The sequence below is a fragment of the Notamacropus eugenii genome, chromosome 6 (assembly GCF_028372415.1).
Source record: "Notamacropus eugenii isolate mMacEug1 chromosome 6, mMacEug1.pri_v2, whole genome shotgun sequence".
Taxonomy (NCBI): domain Eukaryota; kingdom Metazoa; phylum Chordata; class Mammalia; order Diprotodontia; family Macropodidae; genus Notamacropus; species Notamacropus eugenii.
Genome location: NC_092877.1, coordinates 350,549,113 through 350,576,593, shown reverse-complemented (window position 1 = coordinate 350,576,593; position 27,481 = coordinate 350,549,113). Strand labels below are relative to the sequence as shown.

General features: G+C 39.3%; 1 protein-coding gene across 2 annotated transcripts in view; it reads left to right on the top strand.

Annotated features, from left to right (window-relative positions):
- LOC140510114 (neuroligin-1-like) overlaps positions 1 to 27,481 on the top strand; it is a 309,399-nt gene that overhangs the window by 21,707 nt on the left and 260,211 nt on the right. For both annotated transcript variants that reach the window (XM_072618453.1, XM_072618452.1), the window contains exon 2: positions 10 to 820. In XM_072618453.1, coding sequence (XP_072474554.1) covers positions 328 to 820 — 493 coding nt within the window. In that variant the 5' untranslated portion in view covers positions 10 to 327. The remainder of the gene's footprint in view (positions 1 to 9; positions 821 to 27,481) is intronic.

The following is a 27,481-nucleotide window of genomic DNA, read 5'->3' as shown; positions in this document are numbered from 1 at the left end:
TTTCTCCAGGATATCAACCTGCTGCTAGCTGAATTTGATAGATCAGAGGGGAATCCAGAATAAATGGCTACTCTCATGGTACTGCTGCTATGGAAAATGGAACACCAGTGGCTAATGGGACATGGTTTGATAAGGAACATCAAGTAAAGATGCTTCAGTAAATGTGAAATCAATGGAAGATCCTTGCTGTTTGAAAAGCTTTGTGAGATTATCCTGACAGGCTTCCCTGAAAACCTGAGGAAACATTCCTTCTTCAGCTGTCTTATTTTTCACAGGTGGCTACAAAAACTATTACTTCCTTGTCAACTTTACACCTCATGTGGGACCATGGTCCCACCAAGATCCATGTGGCTGAACTGTGCATGGAAAGCAGGGATGGCACATCTTGTACTACGGGGACTGGATGCCACACTGACCCTGTGCATCTTTGGATGTTTGCTTCAGGTCTCTGCTGTGTCCTCACAAAAGCTGGATGATGTTGACCCACTGGTGATGACCAACTTTGGCAAAATAAGAGGGGTTAAGAAGGAACTCAATAATGAAATTCTGGGGCCTGTGATTCAGTTTCTTGGGGTTCCCTATGCAGCCCCACCTACGGGGGAACGCCGATTTCAGCCTCCCGAGCCCCCATCGTCTTGGTCAGACACCAGAAATGCCACTCAGTTTGCTCCTGTTTGTCCACAGAACATTATTGATGGCAGGTTGCCAGAAGTCATGCTCCCTGTTTGGTTTACTAATAATTTGGATGTAGTTTCTTCCTACGTACAAGATCAGAGTGAAGACTGCCTCTATTTAAATATCTATGTCCCAACAGAGGATGGTGAGTTAACTGAAGGAAAAAACCAACAACCAGAAACATCTTTAAATATATATATAATATATATTATTCTTATTGTAAATTCTAACAATATTAATTCATGTATACTGGTAGCAAGCATGGCTTTCTGTTTTTGGCACGAAAGCATTTTCCATGTGTGCATGTGGCTTATTTGTGTGTGTTCATGTGTGTATGCCTATATTTTATTTTTCCTCCCTCGTTTCTACTTGTTTTAATTTCCCCACAGCACGTGTGTTTAGGCAGAAGTTGGTTCTTATTTCCCATTTCCTACTCAATGCCTTCAGCGAAGATGCATCAGCCTTCCTCCATTTTGCATGTGCAGGCACAAGAAATGGGTAATCTTTCGCACTCAAAAAAAAAAAATGCAGGCGTTTAGACTTAAGTGAGCTAGCGGTATTGCATGCTCCAAGTGTCTGTGATGGAGCTCCATGTTATTTTCTAGTCTTCTATTCATTTTTCAGTAAAAAGAATATCCAAGGAATGTACAAGAAAACCCGGCAAGAAAATTTGTAGAAAAGGAGGTATGTATAAAAGTGGAAACCAAAAGCGGGGGAAAAAGGCTTGGAGAGGAAGAAGGAGATAACACATCCAAAGGATAAATTGCTGATATGCTGAAGTGAAAGGTTAGGTGATATCTTGTATTTAATGAAGCTCATCAAGGAGTTGAGAGATGGTGGAAGAGGAGAATAGCAGAGAGGATAACATCTGTAAAGCACCATTGTCTCTCTCTTTGGCTCCTGATGATGGTGGTAGGGGCAACATCTGTATCGAGGACTTGTGCTTGTTTCAGGGATGCTGCAAATATTTGTGTGTTGGCAAGAAGCAGGAGCAGAGATCTCTTAATGACTGAAAATGTGTATTCTCTGGACATTTTCCCTACATAAGAGTGATAACTTCCCTGTAGTTTTTCTTCATCCTTTTACAAAAAAATGAGTGAGAATGAATAGTCAGTTTTCTATTTGCTCATAGTTTCTCCTGTGTACATTCACATTACAAGAGTGGTGAAATGTTCAAAATATTCCGCCATGGCAATTTGGCCACTGCTGTTGTCAGGTAGTATTTTTCTTCAGACAGTATTTAAATCTCGTTGTCAATTCCCAGCAGAAATGGAGATCTTGCAGATTTCGTCCCAAACATTTGCAGATTTTCAAAATTACTCTAACACTTGTATATTTATGTTCAACAACTTAAAACATGGGAAATAACATGATTCAGAAGCTACAATTAAATCAACCTTTAAAGCATCCTCTAGTTAGATTGTGCAAGTGGAGACATTCACAGCTGCAGACTTGTGGAGACTTAATATGTCTGAATGTGGCTTGTCCAGACTGCATTTTTTAAAGTTTTCTACTCTGTAAATCACCCATAGGAGAGTCAGACCTACGGGGGTGGGAGATTCTTGATGTGCTCATTTGACTTTAATCACAAGAATGTAGAAATATTTGCCAGGCTTGGTATTTGGGCATTGGTGACCTCATGTTCTAGTCTTCTCCAAACTCTTGGCTACTTCAGGTCATATTTTATTATGAACAACCTTGAGGGCTGTTCAGATTGTTCTATTGTGCTGACCCAACAGCTGGAGATTGGCCATATTTTCTCCAGACATTTCATCATAATGGTTGCATTCACAGCCATGTGGTTCAATATATCTTCTTTCAATGGGACATGCAAATTGAGTGGTGGCATCACTGGTACCATTGAAGAAGATAAGTATAGAAGAAACAGGAGTGTTTTGAACAAATCACAACAAAGTCTCTTATTTCTCCCAAGTAAGAACAACTGAAATCATTTATGTGCCTTCTGCTAATGTACAATTCTGCTGTAGTTATTATCATGTAGTTTATCAAGAATGTGTAATTAGCAAGGCAACTTTTGCCTCCTGTCACTGAAATATTGCTTCTCAGTCATAAGTAAAGATGCTCATAAAGAATACATAATTATAGAATATATTATGCAAAAAATATATGCAGATAAAAATCAAGAAAGATAGCAGGGCCAAAAAAAAGAAGAAAAGTGAGACCAATGGAGGGAACATGATCTTTCATCTTATAAACAACTCTAAGGAGACGTTTTACTCTAATTGGAAAATTCTTTGTCACTAGTTTTTCTTTGAATCATCTCTTCAATCCACAATATGCTGGTGCTAGTAGGTATTTGTGTGGGCATCCTTCATTTGCATGGGCAAAGTCACATAACTTTATCAGAGAGGACAACTTCTTAATGACATGAATCTCAGGACCCTGGGCTCACCAGGGTATTTGGGAATACCTTGAAGCCTTCTAGTCTCACCCCATACTTGAACAAAAATCCCTTCTACAAAAAAGCCAACATTTGATCACCCAGCTTTCATTTTTAAGCCTCTCATTAATGAAGAAGAAACTTGGTAATTCCCAGGGCCACTTGTTTGACGGTTAGTTTAAAATTTTAGGGAGTATTTCCTTTTATTAAGTCTAAATGTGTTTTTCTGCAGCTTTCATTCATTGACTATAGTCCTACCCTCTGGTGCTTGGCAGAACAAACTTAAGCAATGTCCATGTGTCAGGTTTTCCAAAACCTGATGAAAGCTCTTGTCCTTACCCCTATTCCCCTTGCCTCCCTGAACCTTTCTTTTTTTAGGCTTTCATCAGTGCAAAACTACAATCCAGGCTACTTCTGCATGCAAAATATACAGTGTAAAACATTATATCCTTGTACGAATCCTTGGGTAGCAGTGGGAGGTCCACTCCACATTCTATGGTACTATGCTATAACAAAGGAGATGGGAGGAGGAGTATCAGTCTAATTTTCTGCACAAATGGAGTTCAAGAATGAAATAAACACCACCCATTCCAGACAGAGAATATTATCCTTTCTTTCAAGCTTCAGTAGAATGTCCCCTTATCTTTTTCTAAAGTGACTGTTAAAGCTCTCCTTGGGAAGAGTTGAATGGTCATGTGCTAATTTACACAAAAGAATATTGGGCCCTCTCTTTTTTTGTTTTGTTTTGTTTTGTTTTTTTTTAGTAAATTCACATACTATCCTATGAATTTCATCTTCAAAGGAATGATACAGATTATATCTAAATCAGTTCAGATAATACAGTGAAAAGTCTTGTTGGAATACTCCAATGGATCCATGATTCCATGAGGGATGTGAGGATTCTTGCTAACTAGGCACATCTAACCCATTGGTATTCATCCTGACTAGGCAAACCTAGTACATAGCTGCCCAGGAGTCAATGACAGAGAGTACCCCCACCATAGTGGTGGCTTTCCTCAAGTTCTTTTCACATTGCTAGGATAACAATGGGACATTCAAGCACTCCACGGGATATTCCTCTGTATCCCTACATGAATAGCTCATATTCTTTACTGTTCAGATGATTCTTTGATGAAATCACTTACACTGTCTGTCAAAATAGATTTTTTTCAGTGAACCATGACTTTAATCAGCTAATAAATTCAAATTTATCTTTATCCTTCTAGTTTTCTTTTTTTAAAAGGACCAAATGGCCAGGTGAAAAGTATTTCTGCAAATGTATGCCTGCTTATGTACAAAATGAAAGACAGTCCCCTTAAAAGCACTATTGCTGTATCTTATATATTTAGAAACACACACTTTATATTTTATACACAATATGTAGTATATTAATGCACGTGTATATAAATCTCTATTGTCTATATCTACATAATTATTTTCTGCTTAACTGGCAAAGTTCTCCTTTGATGTCAAAAGGTTTCTCCTCTTTTAAAACATGTCCCAATTGCATTTTTTTCTCATCTATCTTTTTATCTTTCCCGTGATAGTTTTATCCATGTGTTAATTACTCTCTTGGTTCTTCAGGGCTCTCTGACCTAGCTAAATAGAAAGAAGGATTGAGATCAAAATGGAAATAATTACAGTGGCTTATGCAGAGATTGTTGGACTGGATAATCTCTATACCCCTCCTTCTTTCCTTCCTTCCTTCCTTCCTTCCTTCCTTCCTTCCTTCCTTCCTTCCTTCCTTCCTTCCTTCCTTCCCTCCTTCCTTCCTTCCTTCCCTTCTTCCTTCCTTCCTTCCTTTCTTCATTCTTTCATTCTTTCCTTCCATCCTATATTCTTTTTCTTTCAGAAACATATTTTGTATTATTTCTCTGTATTTGATGGTATTTTAGGCAGTTTTGGTGCAAACATGACCTGTCTCTAGTAAAGGTTAATAGAGAGCATGGGTAGTTAAAAGTCAAAGATAATGGAAAATAGGCACTATTGCATAGTGAATTATACCCTGGAATTGGAGTCAGGAAGAACTTGGTTTGAATTCTGCCTTTGACATTTACTGGTTATGTGACCCCAGGGAAATCAATTTCTTCACTCCTCAAATGAGGGATTTAGACTGGACAATGTCTAGGGTGTTCTTTTAAATATAAATCTATGATCCAATGATGCATTTTAGCCAACAGCTCTAAAATTCACCCAGCACATTTGGCAGAACTGATTAGATGACAGTATTAACCAATGGATATCCCCCTATTTCCTCCAGCTCAGACCTTTGGAAGAGCTAACACAAGGGTAGAATAACTTCGACTTTGCTCCAGGGCACCAAAATTCAGAGAGCACTCATACACTTCAGCTGCTTAGAGAGAGCTGAGCTTGGTGACTCAGCTGATCGGTGGTATAGGAGGTGAGCCCTTCCTATGCCTGGCCTTACTCATTCCACCCTACCCCTTCTAGGGTCTTCCATTGAAGTCTCAGGTATGATTTACCAGTCAGGAAGCCTGAAGTGCCAGAGTGCCTTCCTCCACCAGGCTTTGTATCCTGGTTTCTCTTATGAAGTTGTTTTAAGGGTGGGTTTTCTGCTTCTTCTCCTGAAGCTTGAACTAAGCTCTGTCCCTTGGTGGCTAAAAATTCCAGAGTGGGTGAATGCCTGCAGTAGGGTTGGGTCATCTGCAGACAGATTAATCAATCTACAAATATTCATACAGTTGACTTCATTTCTTCAGGTATTTGTAGGATCTTCTCATAGGTACTTCCAAAAGGAGTACAGCATGTATTATCCTTTATGTTCTTATTCAGGAAATCATTAGATGTTCCCTTTCCCATATCTCCCATTAATTCATTATTTCACAGGAGTTTAGATTTACACGAGCAGCCTTGGTATAATTTCTTATACTTTCTTCCATTTTTGTTTCTATCTTTTTTGTAAGGATTTCACTTGTTCCTGCTACATTTAATACTTTTTTATACAGTGTAATGTAGGTTTATTTCAAGAGCTTTTCCATAAAACAAGGCATTTTTTAAAGATAAGGAAAGCAAGTTTTGTTTTGTTTTTTTTCCTGAGTGTGGGCATAACTCTGATTATACTGAGTCTGTATGCCAGCACAGAAAAGTAGAGGGTAAATCAGAGCGATTGGAGGAGCAATAGTTTGTAAATCTCTGATTTCTCAGATTCTCTGCGTACAACAAGCATGCATCACAGATATTAGTGGATTTTTGAACAGAACGGATAAGAGCTGTGTTTGTATAGGCACTCTGCAGGTAGCGCAGATGAAGAAATTGTAACTGGTCTGGAAGTTGAATTTTCAAAGCCCCACCCACCAAGAATAGTATCCCCCCAAATCTCCTATTATATTCTAGGTCACAACCCCAATGTTATGGGGAAATCCTCTTGTTGGGTAGATGATGCAGGTTACGCCAGAGCAGGGTTATCTGATTCCATCCAGAAGCCATGTATGAACAGGGCAGGCCGAAGACCGTCTACCAGACCAGCTAGGAAATCAAACACAGAGCTCTAAAATGAATGAGATCCGAAGGCCCAGAAGAAACAGCATCAATCGCCCTGTTGTTTCCTGACAGATGCCAAGTGTGTCCTGAAGCAGATAATTAAAAGATCATTTGAGTTGTCCAATTCAATTTATTTTTCATAGACTTTCTTTTCATATGATACAGTTTGGGGATGAAATACAAAACCCACACAACTAAAACAAATTCATGGTAGAAATTGCCCTCCTTCCAGTCTCCCCTTTTCCTCCCTGTCCACTTTCACTTCTCGTTTATGCATTCTTATCTGATTCTGGGTACAATAATTGCTAAATAATTATGTTATGTTATATTTCATAGTTGTTATTCTGTGCACAGCATGTTGAAGTAGCATTATATCTTCAGGTTTTTTGTTTTTTTAATTTACTTCTTTAAAGATCGGAGTCCCTAAAAAAGTAGTTTGGGGACTGACTGGTTTTCTTGCCCCTTACAGGTCATTTCCTGTCCCTCAGATCACAATGAAGGGGGGGATTTGTTATTGATGATCACCTAATCCTTTTTGGGTTCAGGGATTCCTATGCCAGTAATGTTAGGTGCTACATAAGAGAGTACAAATATGTTCCATTGTATTCACCCCCGTTCTTGTTCAGGGTGTGTACAAGCTTGAGTTTCTTTAGTTTTTAAAGAAATTTTAAAAAATGTTTTCCTTTAAAAATTCACAGTCATAACCTCACAAAATGGAACTGTGTTTACAGGGATTACACCCTTTAGTCGATGTCATTATTCCATATTAATAGAAAACTGTCAAATAGAAACTTAAGATTACAGTTATATTAAAAATAAGGAACATCATCAATCTAGCCAGTTCTTCGTGTTTATATCAAAGAGCTATATCTATTACATACTATACACATACAATACATACACACACATATATGTGTATATGTATGTGTGTGTATTCCTATGTTGCCCTTTCTCTCTCAGAGTTAATATATAGACTAGAGGTTCTTAACCCTGAGGACTCCGAACTAGCTTTTAAATGGGTTGATAATTACTTCCATCTAATTGGTTTCCTTTTAATCCCGTGTATTTTAAGCATTTACTACATTATGATGAGAAAGGGTACACTGGCTTTTCCAGCATGTCAGAGGGGTCCAGGACCCCCAAAAGGTTAAGAATATCTGATCTAGAAGCTCTTTTACTGTCTCTGAATTCATTAACATCAGCCAATACTAATGCCATTTAAATTGATCAATTTCCTCTTCCAATGCTGAATTACCTTACATTGTATTATAAGTAGTGATTGAGGTGGAGTTTTAGTTAGAATTAGGGGGAAGGGTGCGACTTTATTTCCCCTCACCTCATCTGTTTTCAGCAGGTGCTGGGATATATATCTCACTCAACCTTCTGCCTTCTCCATCTTTCTTCATTTCTTTCTCTTTCTCTGGAAGTTTAAAGTGGGTAGGGTTTGATGGTGGGGAAACCATCTCCATTCTTTTTTCTCTGCATGTGACACTCTGATCAGATGTGATTTCTGTACTTAGAGCCCCAATGGATCCTTTGAAATTTTGACTCTTCTTTATCAGTCTGAAATTTTGTTTTAAATTACACTCATTTTTCATCCTGATGTGCTTTTATCACCAACACACATCAATCACAGGTTCTTCAAGTCCTCTTATCAAGTTCCCCCTTCCCCTCCTGGAGGCTGCACTTTTTCTAAACCCCTTTAACTCATTAAGAACACTTGGCCACTTGGCCACAGACTTGTCTCCAGGAACAAGCCTTGACTGAAACTATGGCCATTGGTAGTTATTAAAAATCAGCCCTCTGGGGAAGTTGTCTCTGGTTACCTTTTCTCTTTCCCTCAAAGTTTCATTCTAGAGGATACAACAGAGGTGATCCTTTGAAAATGAAATATATACTAAAAACATATAGAAAGGAGACCAAGAGCATGTGAATAAAATCTTACCATGAACTGCAAGAGAAAATCTTCAACTTTACCATAATTTTGTATCAAATGATCCTTAGAAGAAAGGGGCCATTGTCAGGGACTCTCTATCTATCTATCTATCTATCTATCTATCTATCTATCTATCTATCTATCTATCTATCTGTCTGTCTGTCTGTCTGTCTGTCTGTCTGTCTGTCTGTCTATCTAATCTATCTACCTAAGTATTATCAGATTTGACCACATACATAAGACTTCACTATTCACCCCATTATGTGAATTTCATTAAGCTAAATGTGATATCTTTAGCCTAATATATTGTGGATATACTCCATATAATGGTATCCAAGTAGCCAGACATTTCACAATTCACTCCAGCAACCACTGAGAAGAGTCATTGCTCAGTGGGTAAAGAACCTGAATTCTAATCACAATTTAGATTTTGGAATTTAAATCTACACAAGATCTCCAAGATTATACACCCCAGATCTCTTTTTTTCATTTCACAGGTGAGATAATAAGGCTCAGATAGCAGATATGACTTCCCCAAAGTCATCAATGTGGCAAGAAATAGAATTGAAATTAGAATGTTCCCTGGTCCATCCAAAACTTGTTACTGTACAGCAAGGATTCTTAATGTGGGGTTCTCCGAATATATTTGAGTGTCTATATACACATGCACGCATCTACTACACACACATATAAATATGAACATATATGTGTTTTGGCAATAGAATTCTTGCAGTGGAATTGTTGGGCCAAAAGGTATGAATTGCTTCATAACAGAGTACTTTTTTGTCACATTTCACTTCAAAATGTTGGCACCAGTGTGCAGTTCTACCAACAATGTATCAGAGTATCTGTTGTCCCCAAACTACTCTTTTTTTAATCTAGGTTGGTAGCTTATGAAAAAAGAAATCAGACCTAAGGGTCTAATGCTCTGCATTTCATATAATAGATTGGAATATACTGGAGTATAATTATGATTTGCAAATCAGTCCACAAGCATTTATTAAGTGCTTACCTTGTTCAAGACTTTATGCTAAGTGTTGGGGATACAAATAAAAAAGAGATAACTAATCCTTGCCCTCAAGGATCTTATATTCTAATGGGAGAATATAGAGAGAGTTAAAGGTAGAGCATGGAAGAGGTGTTTCAGGGCATACTGTCAAAGTCTGGGAAGCCAGAAGTAGAGGTTAGAGAAGAATGATGGATGGCAGCCAAGGTCTTTCCTCAAAATGGAGATCTTTGGGCTGAACAAGTTGTGGTATATGAATATAATGGAACACTATTGTGCGATAAGACATGATGAGCAGGTAGACTTTGGGAAAACCTGGAAAGACTTACATGAACTGATACTGAGTGAAGTGAGCAGAACAAGAAACAGCCAGTGTGTGAGAACTAATTTTGATAGACTTAGCCCTTCTCAGTAATGCAAGGACCTAAAACATTCCCAAAGGACTCGAGGCAAAATGCCGTCCACATCCAGAGAAAGAACTATGATCTGGAACACAGAATGGAGCAACTATTTTCTTTGTTATTGTTTCATTGTGTTTTGTTTTGTTTATCTCATTCATTAGAGTTCTTCTATGCAACATGACTGGTGTGTAAATTTATTTAACAGGAATGTATGTGGAGAAACCATATAAGATTGCATACCCTCTTGGGGAGGAAGTGCAGAGGGAGAGGGAGAAAATTTAAAACTTAAGGAAGTGAATGTTGAAAACTGATAACAAATTATAAAATTTGGGGAAAAAATATTAAGATCCTTGGAGAAATTCACCAATGGTAGACTTCAGGTTCCGGAGTAATGTTTCTGAGTGGGAAGGCAAGAGACACATGGTGATGAACTCCATAAAGTCAGGAGCACAGTTAGGAGAGGAATGAAGGAACGGGTATTAAAGATACATTCATAGTTAAATAATTAATGACATAATATCAGCTATGACAGCAGCTGATAATCAGAATAAGAGCTGGTAGGCTGGAATTCACTATGGAGTTGTGGAAGAAGACCTAGCTATGGGATTAGATGACCTGGGGGCCCATGTCCTGGTATTGAGGATAACTCTGACTTTGGCCAAGTCCCCAACCTCTCCTGGTCTCAGTTCTCTCCTCTAAGACAATGAGAGTCACCGGGCTCTTCCATAACTGTACGATATAATCAAACTGATCAATCAAAAGCACATATAAAGTGCCTAACATGTGCCAGGAACTTGTTCTAGACACTGTAGAGGCAAAGACAAAAGTGCCACCATGCCTGCCCACAGGGAACTTATGTTCTGATGGGGTAGATTGCATGGGTATGTAGTTAAGTCTAAAATGCAAAAGAGATCAAAGGTCACCTTCCAGAGGAAGACAGCAGAAGCAGGGAGAAACAAGCAAAGCCTACTACTGAAGGTGAAGTCTTAAAGGACACAGGGATTCCAAGTGACTGTCCATGAAGAAGGAGCCCATGAAAGCTGGCCTTAGAAGGGAAGGCTCTATGGTATTCCAGGGCTGATCAGCCTTGGTTTACAGATGAGGGAACTGAGTGAGGCTAAGAGAGGGCACATGACTTGTTGGAGATCATAGAGTAAATGTTGAGGGTGGTGGGAGGGAGGGAGGTTTGAACCCAGGTCTCTCTGGCTACAAGTGCTGTATTGAGTGCTATATTGTTAACTTGAACATACACACATGTATATATGTATGAATATATATGTATAGGCATGTATATGTGTATATATGTATGCCTATACATGCCTATACATGTATATGTATATGGTGCTTTGTAAAATCAAATAATTGTCATTCCTCCTCCTTTTTTTCTCCTCCATTTCTTTTTCTCCTCTTCTCTTCCTCGTCTTTTTCCTCCTCTCCTTCCTTCTTCTCTGGTTAATGGATAGAGCATCTGGAATCAAGAAGACCTGAGTCCAAATCTGGCCTAAGAAGGTTACTAATTGTGTGACCTTTGGAAGGTCACTTAACCTCTGTCTGAGTCAGTTTCCTCACTGGTAAAATGGACTTAATAATCACACTTATCTTGTAGGGTTGTTGTGAGGATCAAATGAGATGATAATTGTGATGCACTTAGTCTAGTGCCTGGCACATAGGCAGTAGGAAGGAATGAGAGCAACCTTATAATTCATCTCATGCCATGATGAGAGCTATTTGAATTCAATTTTTTTTTTGCAGTCCACGTTATGCATTTAATCTCAGAAAATGTTAATTCAAGGAAATTCAAAGAAGGAAGTTTTTTGGCACCCTACATTTATGTCATGAAGAAAATATTCAGCAGCTTAATTTTAAACTCTTCAATGAGGTCCAGAAGGGTTTTTTGTTTGTCAGTTTCATCTCAAGGAGACAGTCTTATGTTTCAGATTTGTCCACGTGATGCCAGATAGATTGAAAACTAAAAAATTCTTTCAAAAAAAGAGGTTGGTTAAGGTAGGCTTTTTTTAAAAAAATTTAATCAATATAGGGAACTCTCTGGGTGAACCCCCTCCCCCATTCTACTCTCAATTCAGATGAAAATCTAGAACTCATCTGTAATTTAGAGATCTGAGATTCAGAAAGAGATTAAGTTACTTACTCAGAGTCACACAGTCAATATGTATCAGAGACAGAATTTCAAATTTCTTCCAACTTCAAGGCTAACCTTCTATACACTACACCACCATCTTTACTTAGAAATAGTTGAATGTTAGGCACTGTATAGATAAATCATCCAGACTTCTTTCCCTTCCTTCCTTCCTTCCTTCCTTCCTTCCTTCCTTCCTTCCTTCCTTCCTTCCTTCCTTCCTTCCTTCCTTCCTTCCTTCCTTCCTTCCTCAGATTTGAACTTTTGTATAGATGTCTACTATCACTTGTACATTAATCTTCCAGTTCTTTGAGGACAAGGAATGTCTTTCCTTTCTTTGAATCCCCAGCACTTAACACAATGCTTGGTACATAGTAGGCACTTAATAAATGATGATTAACTGATTGATCAGTTGACTTGGAGTCAGGTTCAATTAAAAGTTTCGTGTCTTGAAAATGCTTGAATATGTTGCCTCGGTTTAGGCTCATTTTTGTCAGATTAGGTATTTGAACAAAGGGCTTCTAAAAAAGAAATTTCAATTTAAGAACTATTTATGTATTTACTGTAATTCTCTTCATCTGGTATGTATATAATTATAGCATTAGAGCATTTAATTATAGCCAGTGTTGGTGAAGCATGGTAAGTAAGTTAAGTGCTGGCTGTAAAAGTCTGCTGCTGAAAATGGCAGACAGTGAGAAGAGGGTCATTCTCTCGTAGGGTTATTATTTTCAAAAATAGGAAATGAATTTAATCAGTATCAATTTTAAAAGTCTTCTTGCATTTTGAGGGGAGGAGGGGGTGGGTCAGATAAGTCGATGTTCTTGATACAGAGTACGGAAGAGACCCTTTCTATTCTCATTCATGCCCTTCATGCAGTGAGTGATTGTAGCTGCTAGTCTCCAGAACAAATCCTCTCTCCCAAGTTATCCTTTTGTCCTAAGGCTATAATCTATCCATCATTTAACTACCATGCATCTATTCAGCATCTACTATGCTCCTAGTACTGGGACTACAAAGACAGAAACAAAGCAACCTCTGCCCCCAAGGAGTTTCCATTCTAACAAAAGAGATGCCGTGTGTGTGTGTGTGTGTGTGTGTGTGTATGTATGTATGTATGCATATATGTGTATATCTATCTATTGATATCTCTATCAATATCTCTATCTGTCTATCTATCCATCTATCTATTTATCTATCTATCTATTTATACAGAGTACATGACCTCCAAGTTTGGGGTTGTAGCTGTTATCTAGAGGAAATATACCTGAATTCTGAGTCAAGGGAGCCTGGATTTTCATCCTAGCTCTCGTATTTGCTTTCTGTGTTCAAGTTCCTTGGGATCTTGGAGCCCCAGTTTGCCCATCTATAAAACAGAGGAATGTTGACACCACTGATCTCACAGGATTGTTGCAAAGAGAGTTCTTAGTCAGATTTAAAGGTCTGTGGATGTGTAAGTTGGATCATCTCTCATCCCACCAGAAGAATGTTTTCCCTCATTATTAATGTTGTTATTGGATGGAGCTAAGTGGAGCAACGGATAGAGCATTGTGCTTGGAATCAGGAAGTCTCATTGTCATGAGTTCAAATCCAGTGTCAGACACTTATAGGCTATGAGACCATAGGCAAGTCAGTTAAGCCTGTTTTGTCTCAGTTCCCTCACCTAAGAAATGAGGTGGAGAAGGAAGGAAATGGCAAACCATTCCACTATCTTTGGCCAAGAAAACCCTCAGTGGGATCACAAAGAGTTGGACATGACTGAAGCAACTGTATAAAAATAATACGATGATTATTAGTCATTTTTTCATGGAGTTCACACAGAAATGATTCACTGACAATCGCCGTCCTGCCTTTATTCCACTACATTTAATATTCAGTGACCCATCTCAGAAATATAGTTGAATGAACATTTTGGGATGAAAGCTCCTTCTTTGTAGGCTCACTGAGAGCATCATTACAACAAAAGCCAAAATGGACCATGAGGACGTGGACTTAATCTTGTCCTTAGTATTCCTTGCATGGGTCATTTCATCTCTGGGCTCCAAGTTTTGCTCCAGCTGTCCCCCCTGCCTGGAATGCTTTCCCTCCTCACCCCTGTCTCCTGGCTTCTCTCATCTCCCAGATAAAATCCCACTGTCCGTAAGAAGCCTTTCCAAATCCCCCTCTTCCATCCCTGCCCAAGCTTCCTGACACTACTATCCTTCTGAAATTACTTTGCATCTTCTATGTGCACAAATACACACACACACACACATATATCACATGTGCGTAGTTATTTTCATGTTGTCTCCCCCAATTAGAAAGTGAGCTTCTTGAGGGCAGGGACTATTCCCCCTTTGTCTGTATTCCTACAAGTTAGCCCAGTGCCTGGCCCATGAGAGGTTATTAATGAATGCTTGTTGATAATGCTGATGATCCCACTCTCATACAATTCAGTGTTTTTCCCCCACTAGTTCTTTATATTTTAAGAATTTGTCATTCCACATAGTTAGGAGATTATGAGTATTCAAGAGAATGACATCTATTAAAATGTTAAATACATGAAGACAGAGCTTTCCCCTGAGAGGAGAGTAGAGAAATAGTGGTAGAATTGCCAGATATGCTTATTCTTTTTGAGTCTTGTACATATCTGAGCCTCTCCAGAAGAGCCACTGGGACCAGAGAAAGGTGATGAGGATGAAATAAGGATGGCAGCAGTGAAAGCAACACAAACATCCTAATACTTCATGTTCTTATAGCCCTTTATGTTCAAGAAAATCTTTGACCTCCCTCTGACCATTTGATTCTCATAGGGTCTTATGAGGTAGGTACCAGTACTATCCTCATTTTACAGGAGAGGAAACTGAGGCTCTGAAACCCTATGTGCTCAAGGTCACACACCTAGCAAGGTTCTGAAGCAGGATTTTGAAACCTAAGACTTCCTGACTTCAAGCTCACCAGGAAGGAGCTCTGTCCTCTGTTCTAAACCTTACTTTTCTCTTTCTTAAGTCCCAATCTCACTGTCTTTGCCAACTATCCCAACCACTGGTGTCAATAGTGACTGGGATAATTGGTGTATATTTATATATGTATGTATTATACATACAAATTTGCACATATGGATGTATTACGTATACATACATAGACCCTTATGTATATGTACATATATATATATACTTATGAGATTCACACAAATTCATGTATTATAGAGATAAACAGATGGTATATATTTATATATATATATATGGAGAGAGAGACACACACACACACAAATATGTGTGCATGTATATATGTACATGGGGAGAAAGAGAGAGACAGACAGAGATTGAGACAGATGTCACCCTTCATTAAATGTATGCTCACTGAGAGCATTAACTGTCACCCTTTTGCATTTTGATTCCTAGAATTGAGCACAGTACTGTTGGGCTCATCGGAAGCACTTACTGAAAGCTATTCGTTTACTAATGCAGGCTCCATGACTCTGCTATGGGTCCCATGTCCTTTAGGGTGACCTTACGTCCTCATTCTGTCTTGATGGAGTCATGGAAATTCCTACTCTTTATCCTGACAAATCTATAAAAGCTCAAGGGCATAAACATGCATCTTTACTAATAAACAAAGGCATATTAGAGAAAGTGAAAAAATACACCAAAAGCCTCTCTCTGAGAGACGGATGGAGCTGTGAATCAGGATTTCAGTCTCTGGGCTAAAATCCAGTGTACGGTGCAGTGTCAAACATTACTGAACACACGTTTCTGTTTTCACCCTGGTGATGAACAAAGCTAGACCAACTCCCAGCCCCAGGTAGTTCTGGGCTGCTGCCAGTTCCAGGTCTGCTGGAACACTAATTGCTTCCAGAACTTGTTTACTATTGTTACTTCCAAGCTTGGGCTCCCAACTGGCCCCTCTAGCTCTGGCCTGTGTTGTATTTGTGATCTGCAACCATACTAGCCCTAGGCATCCTTCACTCATCATAAGATCCTTGCTATGGAACAGGAAGGCAACTAACTTTCCAGCCTTCTAGTTCAACTCCTTCATTTTCTAATTAAGGAGAATGAAACCAAAGAGGTTTAATGACTTGCTGAAAGTTCTAAGAGATAGTGTCAGATTTGGCAAGGATGTCTGGTTCCAGGGTCAGTTTTTCTTCCATAGTAGCACAATTCCTAGTCCCCTCTCTCAGACTGGCACTTTTCTATTCCTGCCCCGATCTTGGAGTTATCTCCTCTCCTCACCTCTGAAGGTGTCTCTGTGGCTCAAGATGCCTGAATCTCTCCATCATCTTGACCCTTTTCTCAGAATTCTATTTGTCCAAGTCAGATTCTTTAGCCAGTTAGTCAACAAGCGTATATTAAGCACTTACTATGTGACATGCATTATGCTAAGTGCTGGGGATATAAAGAAAGGTAAAAAACATGGTCCCCATTTCAAAGAGCCTATATTTTCGTGGGGTAGACAACACGTAAACAATTACGCATATGTAAGGTAATTGCAGTACAAATGTAAGTTATTCAGAGGAGAAAGGTACACGCAGTGGTAGGGGCAGGGGAGGAAGGCTAGGAAAAGTTTGAATCTTAAAGGAACCCAGGGAAGCTAAGACACAAAGATAAGGAGGGAGAGTATCACAGTCATGGAGGACAAATGGTAACAAGTCAAGTAACTGGGAGATGGAGTGTGTTTGTGTTAGAAGAATAGCATGATGGCCATGATTCGTAGATCGTAGATGTGAGAAAATTAGAGAATGGAATGGCAGGAAAAGGCCTACTTGGGAAAGGCCTTGAAAGCCTAACAGATTTCTATTTGATCCTCAAAGTCATGGAGAACAACTGGAGTTTATTGAGTAAGGAGTGACATGGTTAGAGCTATGCTTTAGGAAAAGCACTTGAGCACATGAGTAGATTGGATTGGACTGGAGAGAGAGTTCCGGCAGGGAGACTAAAGGGGAGACTAATGAAATAATGAAGGGCTGGGATGATAAAAGTCTGTAACAGAGAGAGTGGTGGGTTTATAAGCATCAAGAGGGGATCTATACCAGAGCTGTTGTGAAGGTAGAACCTGCAAGATGGCAACAGATTGGCCATGTGAAGGATTGGCTATTTGGGAGCCAGGGATTAAGACTGGTCCTGCAATTGAGGAAATTTTAGCCTTCTGTTTTTTTACCCTTCTGTTAATCCCTGGATACCATTCTCATTTCTTCCTCAGTGTTCTGTGTTCAATTCATATACACTAGAAAAAAAATAAGGTTACTCCTCCCATTCCAGAAGTCTGTCTTTTTCATTTGTAGTTATGACTTCTCACCTCGGATATGTCCTTAGTTGTGTCATGACCTTATGGCATTCACCTGGGTTGTTCCATCTAGCACCTCAGCAGATATCTCTGTTTCAAAATCCATGCTCTTTTGGGTTGCCTGTTAGCTATGTATTTGTTTTCTATTTGAAGCAAGCCCTCAGGTCTGAGATGATGGTCCTGTCTTGCATTCTTAGAGGAGAAAGGAGCTGACATAACCAGTTCCATCTGCATCCCCAGCTACCCTTCTCTAGACTTCCATCATTGAGCTGGGGCTTTCCTCATGGTCTTTTAATTTGGGTCCTATAGTGCTTGAACTATTTCAAATAATTAAACATCCTCACCTGTGATGTAAACATCAGAAAAGGGACATTCTGTTGAAAGACCTTCTATCTTTGAGGACACAGACAGGACTCATTCTCCGCTACCTTCTGTGCACATTCCTTGACTCTGGATTGCTCGGATATCCTCCCATTCCAGTATGTCCATTCCATCTTGCTGCTCTTTGAATGGAGAGACAGATTGTACATGAATAACCTGAAATTGAACTGCCCAAAGAAAGGAATAAAAACATTAAAATCCTTTGCAATCATAATTGTTGCTACATTTTATTTTTATGTCTCTTCCTCTCGAAAAGCCATGAACTGGTCATTCTAGAAGGAAGAAGGTGCTTAGGGGCCCATGGGTAACATTGTCAGAATTCTCTTAATGGCATTTTAAGTTCTTAACGCTTAAGCTTTAATAATTTAGGTTGGAGTTAGGATAGAAACAACTTATAAATGGCACATAAAGGTAATACATACATCTCTTATCTCCTCTGAGCTGATATTTTCTAGCCACAGGGCATGATTTGCCTTCTAATCTAAAGAAGACATTTTTTTTTGTTTGAAATTTGTTGAATATATGGTCCCCCTGATCCAGTGTTGTCTTCCTGGACTTGTGAACTTTGTTTAAAATACCTTATCTCTTGTTTCTACCCTACCTGAAGTCCAATTTAATAAAGTCTTAACATTAATCATATATGTTTCATCTTGACCACACCTTCTTTTCTGAGTATATTTTTCACCCCATTCACTAACCAAATAATCCATCCCTTATAATAAACAATTTCTTTAAAAAGAGATAAAACAGAGTTCAGTAAAACTAACCAACACATAAAGAAGATCTGACAGTGTATGTGATGTTACACACCCATATTCCCTGACCTCCACGAAGAGAGAAGAGACATACTTTTTCTCCACTTTTTTCTAGGGTCAAGCATGGCTACTATAAGAGACTTCTATTCCTTCTGTTTTTGTGGCTGCTGTCGCCACAAGTCTCTTTGTTTATATTTCTGTGGTTACTTTGTATATTGAGTTCCTGGTTCTGTTCATTTCTTTCTTTATCAGTTCATAGAAATTTTCCCATCCCTTACATTCTTTCAATGCATCCTTTTTTATGGTGCAGTCATATCCTCCTACGTCCATGTGCCATTCTGTATTTAGCCATTCTGCAATTAACTGACATTTGCCCAAATTATGAGATTTTCAAAGTTTAAAAGAACTTGATGACAATCCTCTATAGAAATGTACATAGTCTTTCTTGGACTTCCCTGCTGCAAAATGGATTGCTTCATTCTTTATAGTTATACCACATGCCTAGTGCGTAATAGGTGCTTAAGAAATATGTATTGAGAGATTCATTCTCCCTCCCTCTCTGTCTCTGTCTGTCTCCATCTCTGTCTCTGTATCTCTCTCTCTCTCCACATTGATACAGATGGAAATTTCTGTTGTCACTCTAAATAGTTGTTGAGTTAAATAGATGTCCCCCCTCAAAAATACCATTTTGGGTCCAAGCTTCCAGTGATGAGTGGTTCTTATGGAATTGTATACAATTACATGCATGCATTCAAAAAGTCAAAGGAAAATCATCAGATTAGGAGATAATGAGTTTAATTGCTGTCTTTGTGTGTGTATGTATGTGCTTTTGTGCCCATGTGTGTACTTTTGATCAAGTGAAGAATAGCCCCAGTACTAATGTAAGCTAGCAACCATTCTGCAATCTATTATTCTCCTGAAGTTTTTTAAAACCCCAGGAGTCTTAGTGACTTGTCCAGGGTCACACAACCTACCTACGTCAGAAATGTGTACAAAGATAATTAGCTTAGGCTTTTGATTCCATCGATGTGGGGAACACTCACTACCAAAAGCAGATTAATAGGTGTTCTGTCACTGATAGTCATAGAGAATTGCTCAGGGACAGAGAGGTTAAACAACTTTCCCAGGATCACACAGCCAGTGTGTGTCAAAGACCAAACTCGAACCCAGAACTTAGTGACTCCTGTAATCACTTCTACCGCCCTGACTCCTGGTCTCTGCTAATACTAACATTCTATTATTCTGCATGTGCAAGTATAAAGAGAATCCAGCCTGTAAAAATATAAACATTTGATTCAAGTTTTAAATTAAAATGAGTTTTCAGAAAAGAGAAGAATCTGTGAAAATCATGCTAGAGGATATGTGCACTTTGGGTTCCTTTAGACTGAGTTCTTGTGCTTTTATTATTTAGTGGGAGAATATCAGTGCTGGAGGGTCATTTAGAGATTATCTATTCTAACATTCTTTTGATTTTTCTTTTAATATCTAAGGAAACTGAGATTTGGAAGTATGAAATGGTAAAGCTAAATAGCAGTCCTAGCTCTGACTCTAGTCTCCGCCTTCATTTCCTTTTATCAGTGGCTAGAAAGAGAGGCCAGAGGTACCAAATATCCAGGGATCTGGTGGAACACCCAAGTTTCCTCTGAGATAGCTGCTGTGTGGTCTGAGGCAAGTGATACAAATTCTTTTCACATCAAGTTATTCATCTTGGAAGTAAAGTAACCTTCTAGCCAGTGAGTCAATAAATAGTTTTTAAGGGCCTACTACGTGCCAAGCAGGCACTGTGCTAAGCCATGAAGATATCAGTAAGAGACAAAAGATAGTCCTGGCTCTTAAAAAACTTGGAATCTAATGGGGGAGAGAACATCCACACAAATAGAGACAAAGCAACTATACACAGGATAAATAGGAAATAATTAAGCAGGAAAGAATTAAAAGGAAGAGAAAGGTTTCCAGTGGACGATGGCATTTTAGTTGTGACTTCAAGGTAGCCAGGGAAGCTAGTAGGAAAGGATGAAAATGGAGAACATTTCAGACATAGAGCATAGAGAAAATATCTTGGGTTGAGCAATAGAAGGTTTTATTTGGGCAGCTGGGTGACACAGTGGATAGAGTGCTGGGCCTGGAGTTAGGAAAGCTCATTTTCCTAAGTTCAATTTCAGCCTCAGACACTTAATAGCTGTATGATTCTAGGCAAGTCACGTAAGCTTGTTTGCCTCAGTTTCCTCATCCGTAAAATGAGCTGAAGAAGAAAATGGCAAACCCTCCAGTATCTTTGCCAAGAAAATCCCAAATGGGGTCACAAAGAGTCAGACATGACTGAAAAACAGTTGAACAACAAGGAAAAGACCAGTGTCACTGGACTGAGAGTATGAGGTGTGGAGTAAGATGTAAGAAGCCTGGAAAAGTAGGAGGGAGGTAGGCTATGAAGGGCTTTGTATGCCAGACAAAGTATTTTGTACTTGACCCTGAGGATGATAGGGAGCCACTGGAGTTTATAAAGGAAGAGTGACATAGTTAGACCTATGATTTAGGAAAATCACTTTAGTGGATGAATGAAAGATGGTTTAATGTGGAGAGGCATTTGAGGCAAACCAACCTGCCAGCAGTCTGCTGAGGTGAATGTCTATACCTGCCAACTTTCAAATTCTTAAGGGATTGTGTTGACATGGAAAGGCCCTGGTGTACCGATATGGGCTTTTCTCAAGTGAAGATGCAGTAGGTAGTATGCTGGCCTCATAGCCTCAAATCCTGATACAACCTGGCTGTGTCATCCTGAGCAAGTCACTTGATTTCTTAATCTTTTAGGCAGCTCTTAAGTTGTAGAATCTAGACCACAAGGATTTATGAAGCACTTACCACTTATTAGGCACTGTGCTAAATGTCAGAGATACAAAGAAAAGTAAAAGCAGACACTGCCCTCAAGGACCTCACAGTCTACTGGGGAAGGCAGCAGGCAAACAATGATTGTGGACTGTGGCTCAGAGGGAGTTGACAGAACCCTAGATAGGGAGTCAGAAGGCCTGGGTTTGAGTTTGAGTTTTGTACCTTTCTAGCTTTAAGACCTTGGTCAAGGTGCTTAGATTTGTGTCTTAGTTTTCCCATCTCTAAAATGGATGCATCTTTCTCATAGGTTATTGTGAGACCTATGTAAGAAAATGTATGGAAATTGCTTTGTGGCCCTAATGCACTCTCTGACCACTGGACATCATTGAACTGTATGAATCTTTCTAACCTGGCAGAGGATATTCTTAGAAGGAAACTCAATGGTGTGGTTATTGGGATAGTTTTGGAAGGGACATCAGAGGCCACGTAGTCCAGTCTCCTAATTTCACAGGATAGGAAACAGAGTCCCATGATGGTTATGGATTGCCCAAAGCCACATAGTTAATGAAGAACAGAGATGAGACTTGAAGTCATATCCTCTTGTTCTGAATCCACTTGCCTTCCTCTTTTCTTTATCAGCTGGCTATTTTGACCTGCTTTAATATATTTATGAGTTCCCAGGAATGGATTCATGATCTTACTGGTGTGGGTTGTTTTAACACATGCCCCCAAACAGTGAAATGGATCCATTCATATTGGTTACTTCATATCCACATCTTTCCATAAACCCATCAACGAGTCCATCCCACATTCTCAGGGCTTCCCTCTTCTAATATTTAATTGATATGAGTTTGGTTCACATAACATTGAAAAGATATGGTCACTTAATTGTTTTAAAAATAAATGGCAGGCAAAATTGACTAGAGTTTTTGACATTCAATGGGCACAGTCTTCAGTCGACACAACTTGAGTTGTAGTTACACTGCATTCAGAGAGGCAGCTTAGGATAGTTCCTTGGAGAGAAAATTGGGACAATGTGGGTTTGAAACCCATACTTTCTATGTGGTCATAGGCAGGTGCCTTAATCTCAGTTATCGTTCTGTAAAAAGCCCTGTATTACCTACTTCTCAAGGTTATTGTGAGGCTCAAAAGAAGTAATGCCTGTATGGATGTATGTGAGCACGTATGTGTGCATGTGTGTGTATTTACATAATTCAAACATTATATAAATCATTCATTCAAATATTTCGTGATTGCATACAACTGCATCCAGAGCACTCTGTTAGATCCTATACGGTTAAAAGAAAATGTACAAAGATGTAGACCCTGCCCTCAGAGAGTTAACGTTCTAACATTGTCTGAATTACAACATTCTTCCTAAATTATAAGGAATAATTTTTAATTTGGGGATCATGTAGATGTTTGAAGGTCACTGTCAAATTAATTTGTATAAAAAGTACAAACTGAATTAATGAGTGGATGTTTTGGGGAAAATGTAAATGAAGACAATGTTTGGTGCTGCTTTTCACTTAGCAAAACATTTTAACTGATCTTGAAATGCTCGTGGAATATGCCCTACCCACACTGGAACAAAGCATACCAGGAAGGAGCAAAACATGTGTCAACTCTGTTGGTAGAGCCCCCTACTACTCTGTCTCCATGACCTGCCTACCCTTCCACCTCTGGGCCCCAGTCTCATGTCTGGTGACTGTTCTTCATATCTTGTCTGGAACCAGACCCCAAATGATCTTTCAGCCAACTTTCTCTTTTACTGCTGCTTCTCTCCCTTTCCTGGCATCTCATCTCATTCCCCCCCTCTCCATTTTTACTTCTAACTGGGAATAAGGATCAAATTCAATGATATATTTTCCTCAGAAAGATGAGTCAGTAAACCACACCATTTCCTGTTGTAGCTTCCCAGACTGAAACACACTTCCCTGATTCCCATTCTTCTATGTGCATTATCTTTCCCTATTACAATATATTGTTTGAAGATAGGAACTCGTTTGTTTTCTGTAGTTGCATTCTCATTACTTAGTGTCTAGTACACAGCAAGCAATTAATTAATACTTTTCATTCATTCATTCATCCACTCCTTTTGCTGTGCTCTGAAGAAATGGATTCAGGATTTACATCTGTCTGTTGTCAAAATATGTCATAGAAAGCCTGACTACATCTCTTAAAGGCTGATAAAAGTATTTAACACCACCCTACCCCACTCCACATCTGCCATGTTCCTGAATTCTAGATTGTTTGGGTCCACTGTTGATTTCAATGCTTCTATTATAGATCTAAGTAGCTACTGCTCTGAATCGTCATTTGTCCAGAGACCAGTTGATTGTGGCCCTTTACTGAAAATCTATTCTGAAAGAAACAAGACACAAACAACAATTAGAATATAGCTGGGCACACTGGAAAAAAAATGTTCAGGACCTGTCAGAGACGATCCCTGCCCTCCGGATCTAAGCATATTCTTTGGAACTCAAATATTCAAAATATTGTAATGGGTCTGAGAACTCATTGATATGGGCATTTCATCCACTGATAGGACCCCTGCTCCATCCATGACTACCCATCATGTAGCACTATTGTGCATGAGTACCCATAGGTTCTCCTTCAATGGTCTGAGAACCATCCTTGCTTTCTCTTGATATCACAAAGATACCAATGGAACATTCAGGGCCCCTGGGTGTTATGATTTGATTTTGCCATACCACCAGACCCTTGTCCTTTTATATATGCACTTAATCTTCTCCACTGCTTCTCTTTTTTCAAGTGTGTGTGTGTGTGTGTGTGTGTGTGTGTGTGTGTGTGTGTGGTCTCTTCACTGCCCTTTGCTGAATTTTCAGTTTCAGTTCTTTGAAATGAATCAAAGAATGAAAAAAAAAATTACTAAGCACTGACCAGATGCCAAGCACTATAAAGACTGTAATGTAGCATGAATTGTGGTCATTCAACATTACAAGAAAAAAATTTGGTACTAAAAACCTTTTAAACTTTTAAGGAGAAATTTGTAGTTATTAAAGGAGTTTTTACATTTTCCAAAGGCTATCTATCTGCTTCTCTTTCCTCTTTAACTCGAAGTCTGACTCATTGATCATTTGCATTGTGTAATCACCATTATCTATCTATCTATGTATGTATCTATTATCTTTCTATCTATCTCTAACATATATCACCCATTTAGATATATTTCTATTTGAATTATTCTATGTAGTTATACCTGTGTAGCCTTACCTTTCAGCTATATACATTTTTTAAACTATCATCTATCTAGATCTATCTATATCTTCTCCCTGTCTACTTATATCATCTATCCTGACACATCTTTGTCTATCTTCTATCTAGCCATATTTCTCTCCATTCTTCATCTATCTATATATACTTCTATCAAGTCCTCTATCTATCTATATATACTTTCACCACCTTTCTTGATATTCTTCTATCAGCCTATCATCTGTACAGACAGCATGATGTAATGAAGAGGTGTCAAACTTCTCTGGAGTGTAAAAGTCTGGAGTGTGGCCACAACTAGATTAAAATATAATCAGGAAATGTGTAACAAAACAAATAAAAATACAATACAACCCCAACAGTGTTGATTTGTAGTTTTCTAAGTTAATATGCTGCAACAAAGATTGGTTTCTATTTGAGTTTGATACCTCTGGTATAGTGCACAAAGAACTGACCTGAAACATGGGAAGACCTGACTTTTAGTCTTGCCTCAGTGACCGTGGGCAAATCATTTAGACTCTAAGCACTCTAGTCAACTCTCTAAGACTAAACCACAGAGAAGAAGTCAACTGTCATTGAAAGAGGGAGTTCCCTCTCTTGGAAGTTCCCAAAACCAATGCAATCATATGTCTAGTCCCTATCCTTAGCTATCACACACACACACACACACACACACACACACACACACAGAAACATAAGTACATATACAGGGTATATCTATCTATGTATCTGTGTATATCCCCCAACTCTTTATGTGGTCCATCCAAATGCACATCAGTAGTTCTAGATTTGACCACCAAAGTCACAGAAAACCTAACAATAATATAATGATAAAGCATCCAATATGCTGGTGTTTCCTTCAGCCACCATTCTGTAGGAATTAGTCCTTCCTTATAAGGAGAACTTGCAGATAACTAAAAATATGGTTTTATGTGCCAAAGCATTTTTAAAATTTTAATCATTTTGGATGATTTTTCTTCTCAAGAATATTGCACACATCCCTGCCTGAGAGGCATTTTGGAGCATCATTTTTTACATAACAAAAAGCAGATGCAATGTGGTGGAGAGAGGCCCTTTTCACACCTCCATTTGAGTGATGGTGCTAACGGAACCCATCAGGCAATGGAAATCAGAGCCCATTTTGGTCCTCTGTACAAAGCCATCACTACCTTTTTATGGCACACTGCCGCTGAAAGTGGAGACAACTTTAAAGCCAACATCATAGCCCTTAACTAAGAAGTAAGAGTGCTGAGTCTCTGACAGATAGAACCTGGACTGTGTCGCTGGGGCCCTCTGGACTGCATGCCTGCCAACATCCTCAACTCTTGGCCACAAGCCTAGGCTAGTCGCTGCCAACCTTATCTCTACTCTGTGGACTTTATATATTTAATACAAAACACCCAAAATGCATTGACATAGTTAGAACAGAGCATCAGACTCCTTGGTTCTGGTGAAGGAATTTTAATCTCCAATTTAAATTTTAAAGGTCCTTCATATCTTCCCTAAATTTGTCTTTCTTTTCCCTTCTTCCATTTGAAATGTTTCTCTAGAGCTACCTGCTTCCTCTCTGTGCTTCTTCTCATTGTTGTGTAGGTGGTGGGGGTAGGCCCTTCTCTGGCTGTCGTTAACATAGCCCAGTTGGCTACACAGATTTATAGGTAACATCATGTGAGTGGGGTTTCATCCCATAGCATCCATACATGTGGGGGACATGCTCTTTCCCTGCACCTCACATATCAATATGATGCTGTGACGATGGGCCCCCTCTCTTAGGCTGCCTTCCTTTCCAACCTCACTCCAGAAGTGAGGCCTAGAACATTATAGAGAGCCCATTACTTCCTCCTACCACCAATGTACTCATGGTGGAACCATTCTTTGTACCACCAGGTCTCTCTTCATTTCCCTCCTTCCCCCTGCTTCTGCACTTGGATTTTTCTTTGGGATGTTTCTGCTCATACATGCAGCACACCCCACCATACCACATCACAGCACATAACATCACACACATGCCCCTCGATTTGCTCTAGCTGTGGTTTTGGTTATTTGTGACCAGTTATGACTCTGAAGCTTCATGGATGGCTTTACTTGGTGTTCCACAATGACTTGTTTCCTTTCTACTCTTGGTTAGACCACAGAAAACTCATAAAAATCCACCATGACAGACCATAAGATCATAAGACCAAGAGCTAAAAGTGGCCTTTGAGGTCTAGTCCAGTGATATCAAATTCCAGAAGAAATGGATCTTGGCAGGAACATACTGATTTAGAAGCCGCAGATAGTTGTTCTTATTTATTTTGTTAACATATCTCAGTGACATTTTAATCCGGCTCCAGCTGACCAGGAGGGGCTTTGAGTTTGACACCGCTGATCTAGTCCAATCTCTTCATTTTACAGAGGAACATAATGAGGTCTGGAGGTTAAGTGATGCATCTGAGGCCACAAGATCCAGTAATGAAACTCAAGGCCTCTCCATTCATATCACCTACACCATGACCTGAAAATGCATATGTCACAGGGCAGCTGAGTGGTGCAGTAGATAGAGCACTGGTCCTGGAGTCAGCAGGACCTGAGCTCAAATCTGGTCTTAGACACTTACTAGCTGTGTGACCCTGGGTGAGTCAGTTAGCCCCAATTGCTTCCACCAAATTGGAAAATAAATGCGTATGTCACCTGTCTTTGGCTAGCGTCTATTTTCTATAGAGTGACAGGAGGGAGGATGAGAATCAGGAGGACATATTTTTAAGGGAAAGCAGCTCCCAACCCTGAGTGATGGTGGTGGGGGTGTGGTTTAGGAAAGCAACATTCCAGAGCTGCTTAATTGCCACAGTACACCGAATGTGACTGGACCAAAGGGCAGAGTAACAGTGCTCATTCATCTACATGGGTCTATTTTTCTACTCTTGGCTGTTAGTTGGGAAGCACTAGAAAATTGGCAAGAGAAGACAATGTTCTGTGGAGGCAGGAGAGTT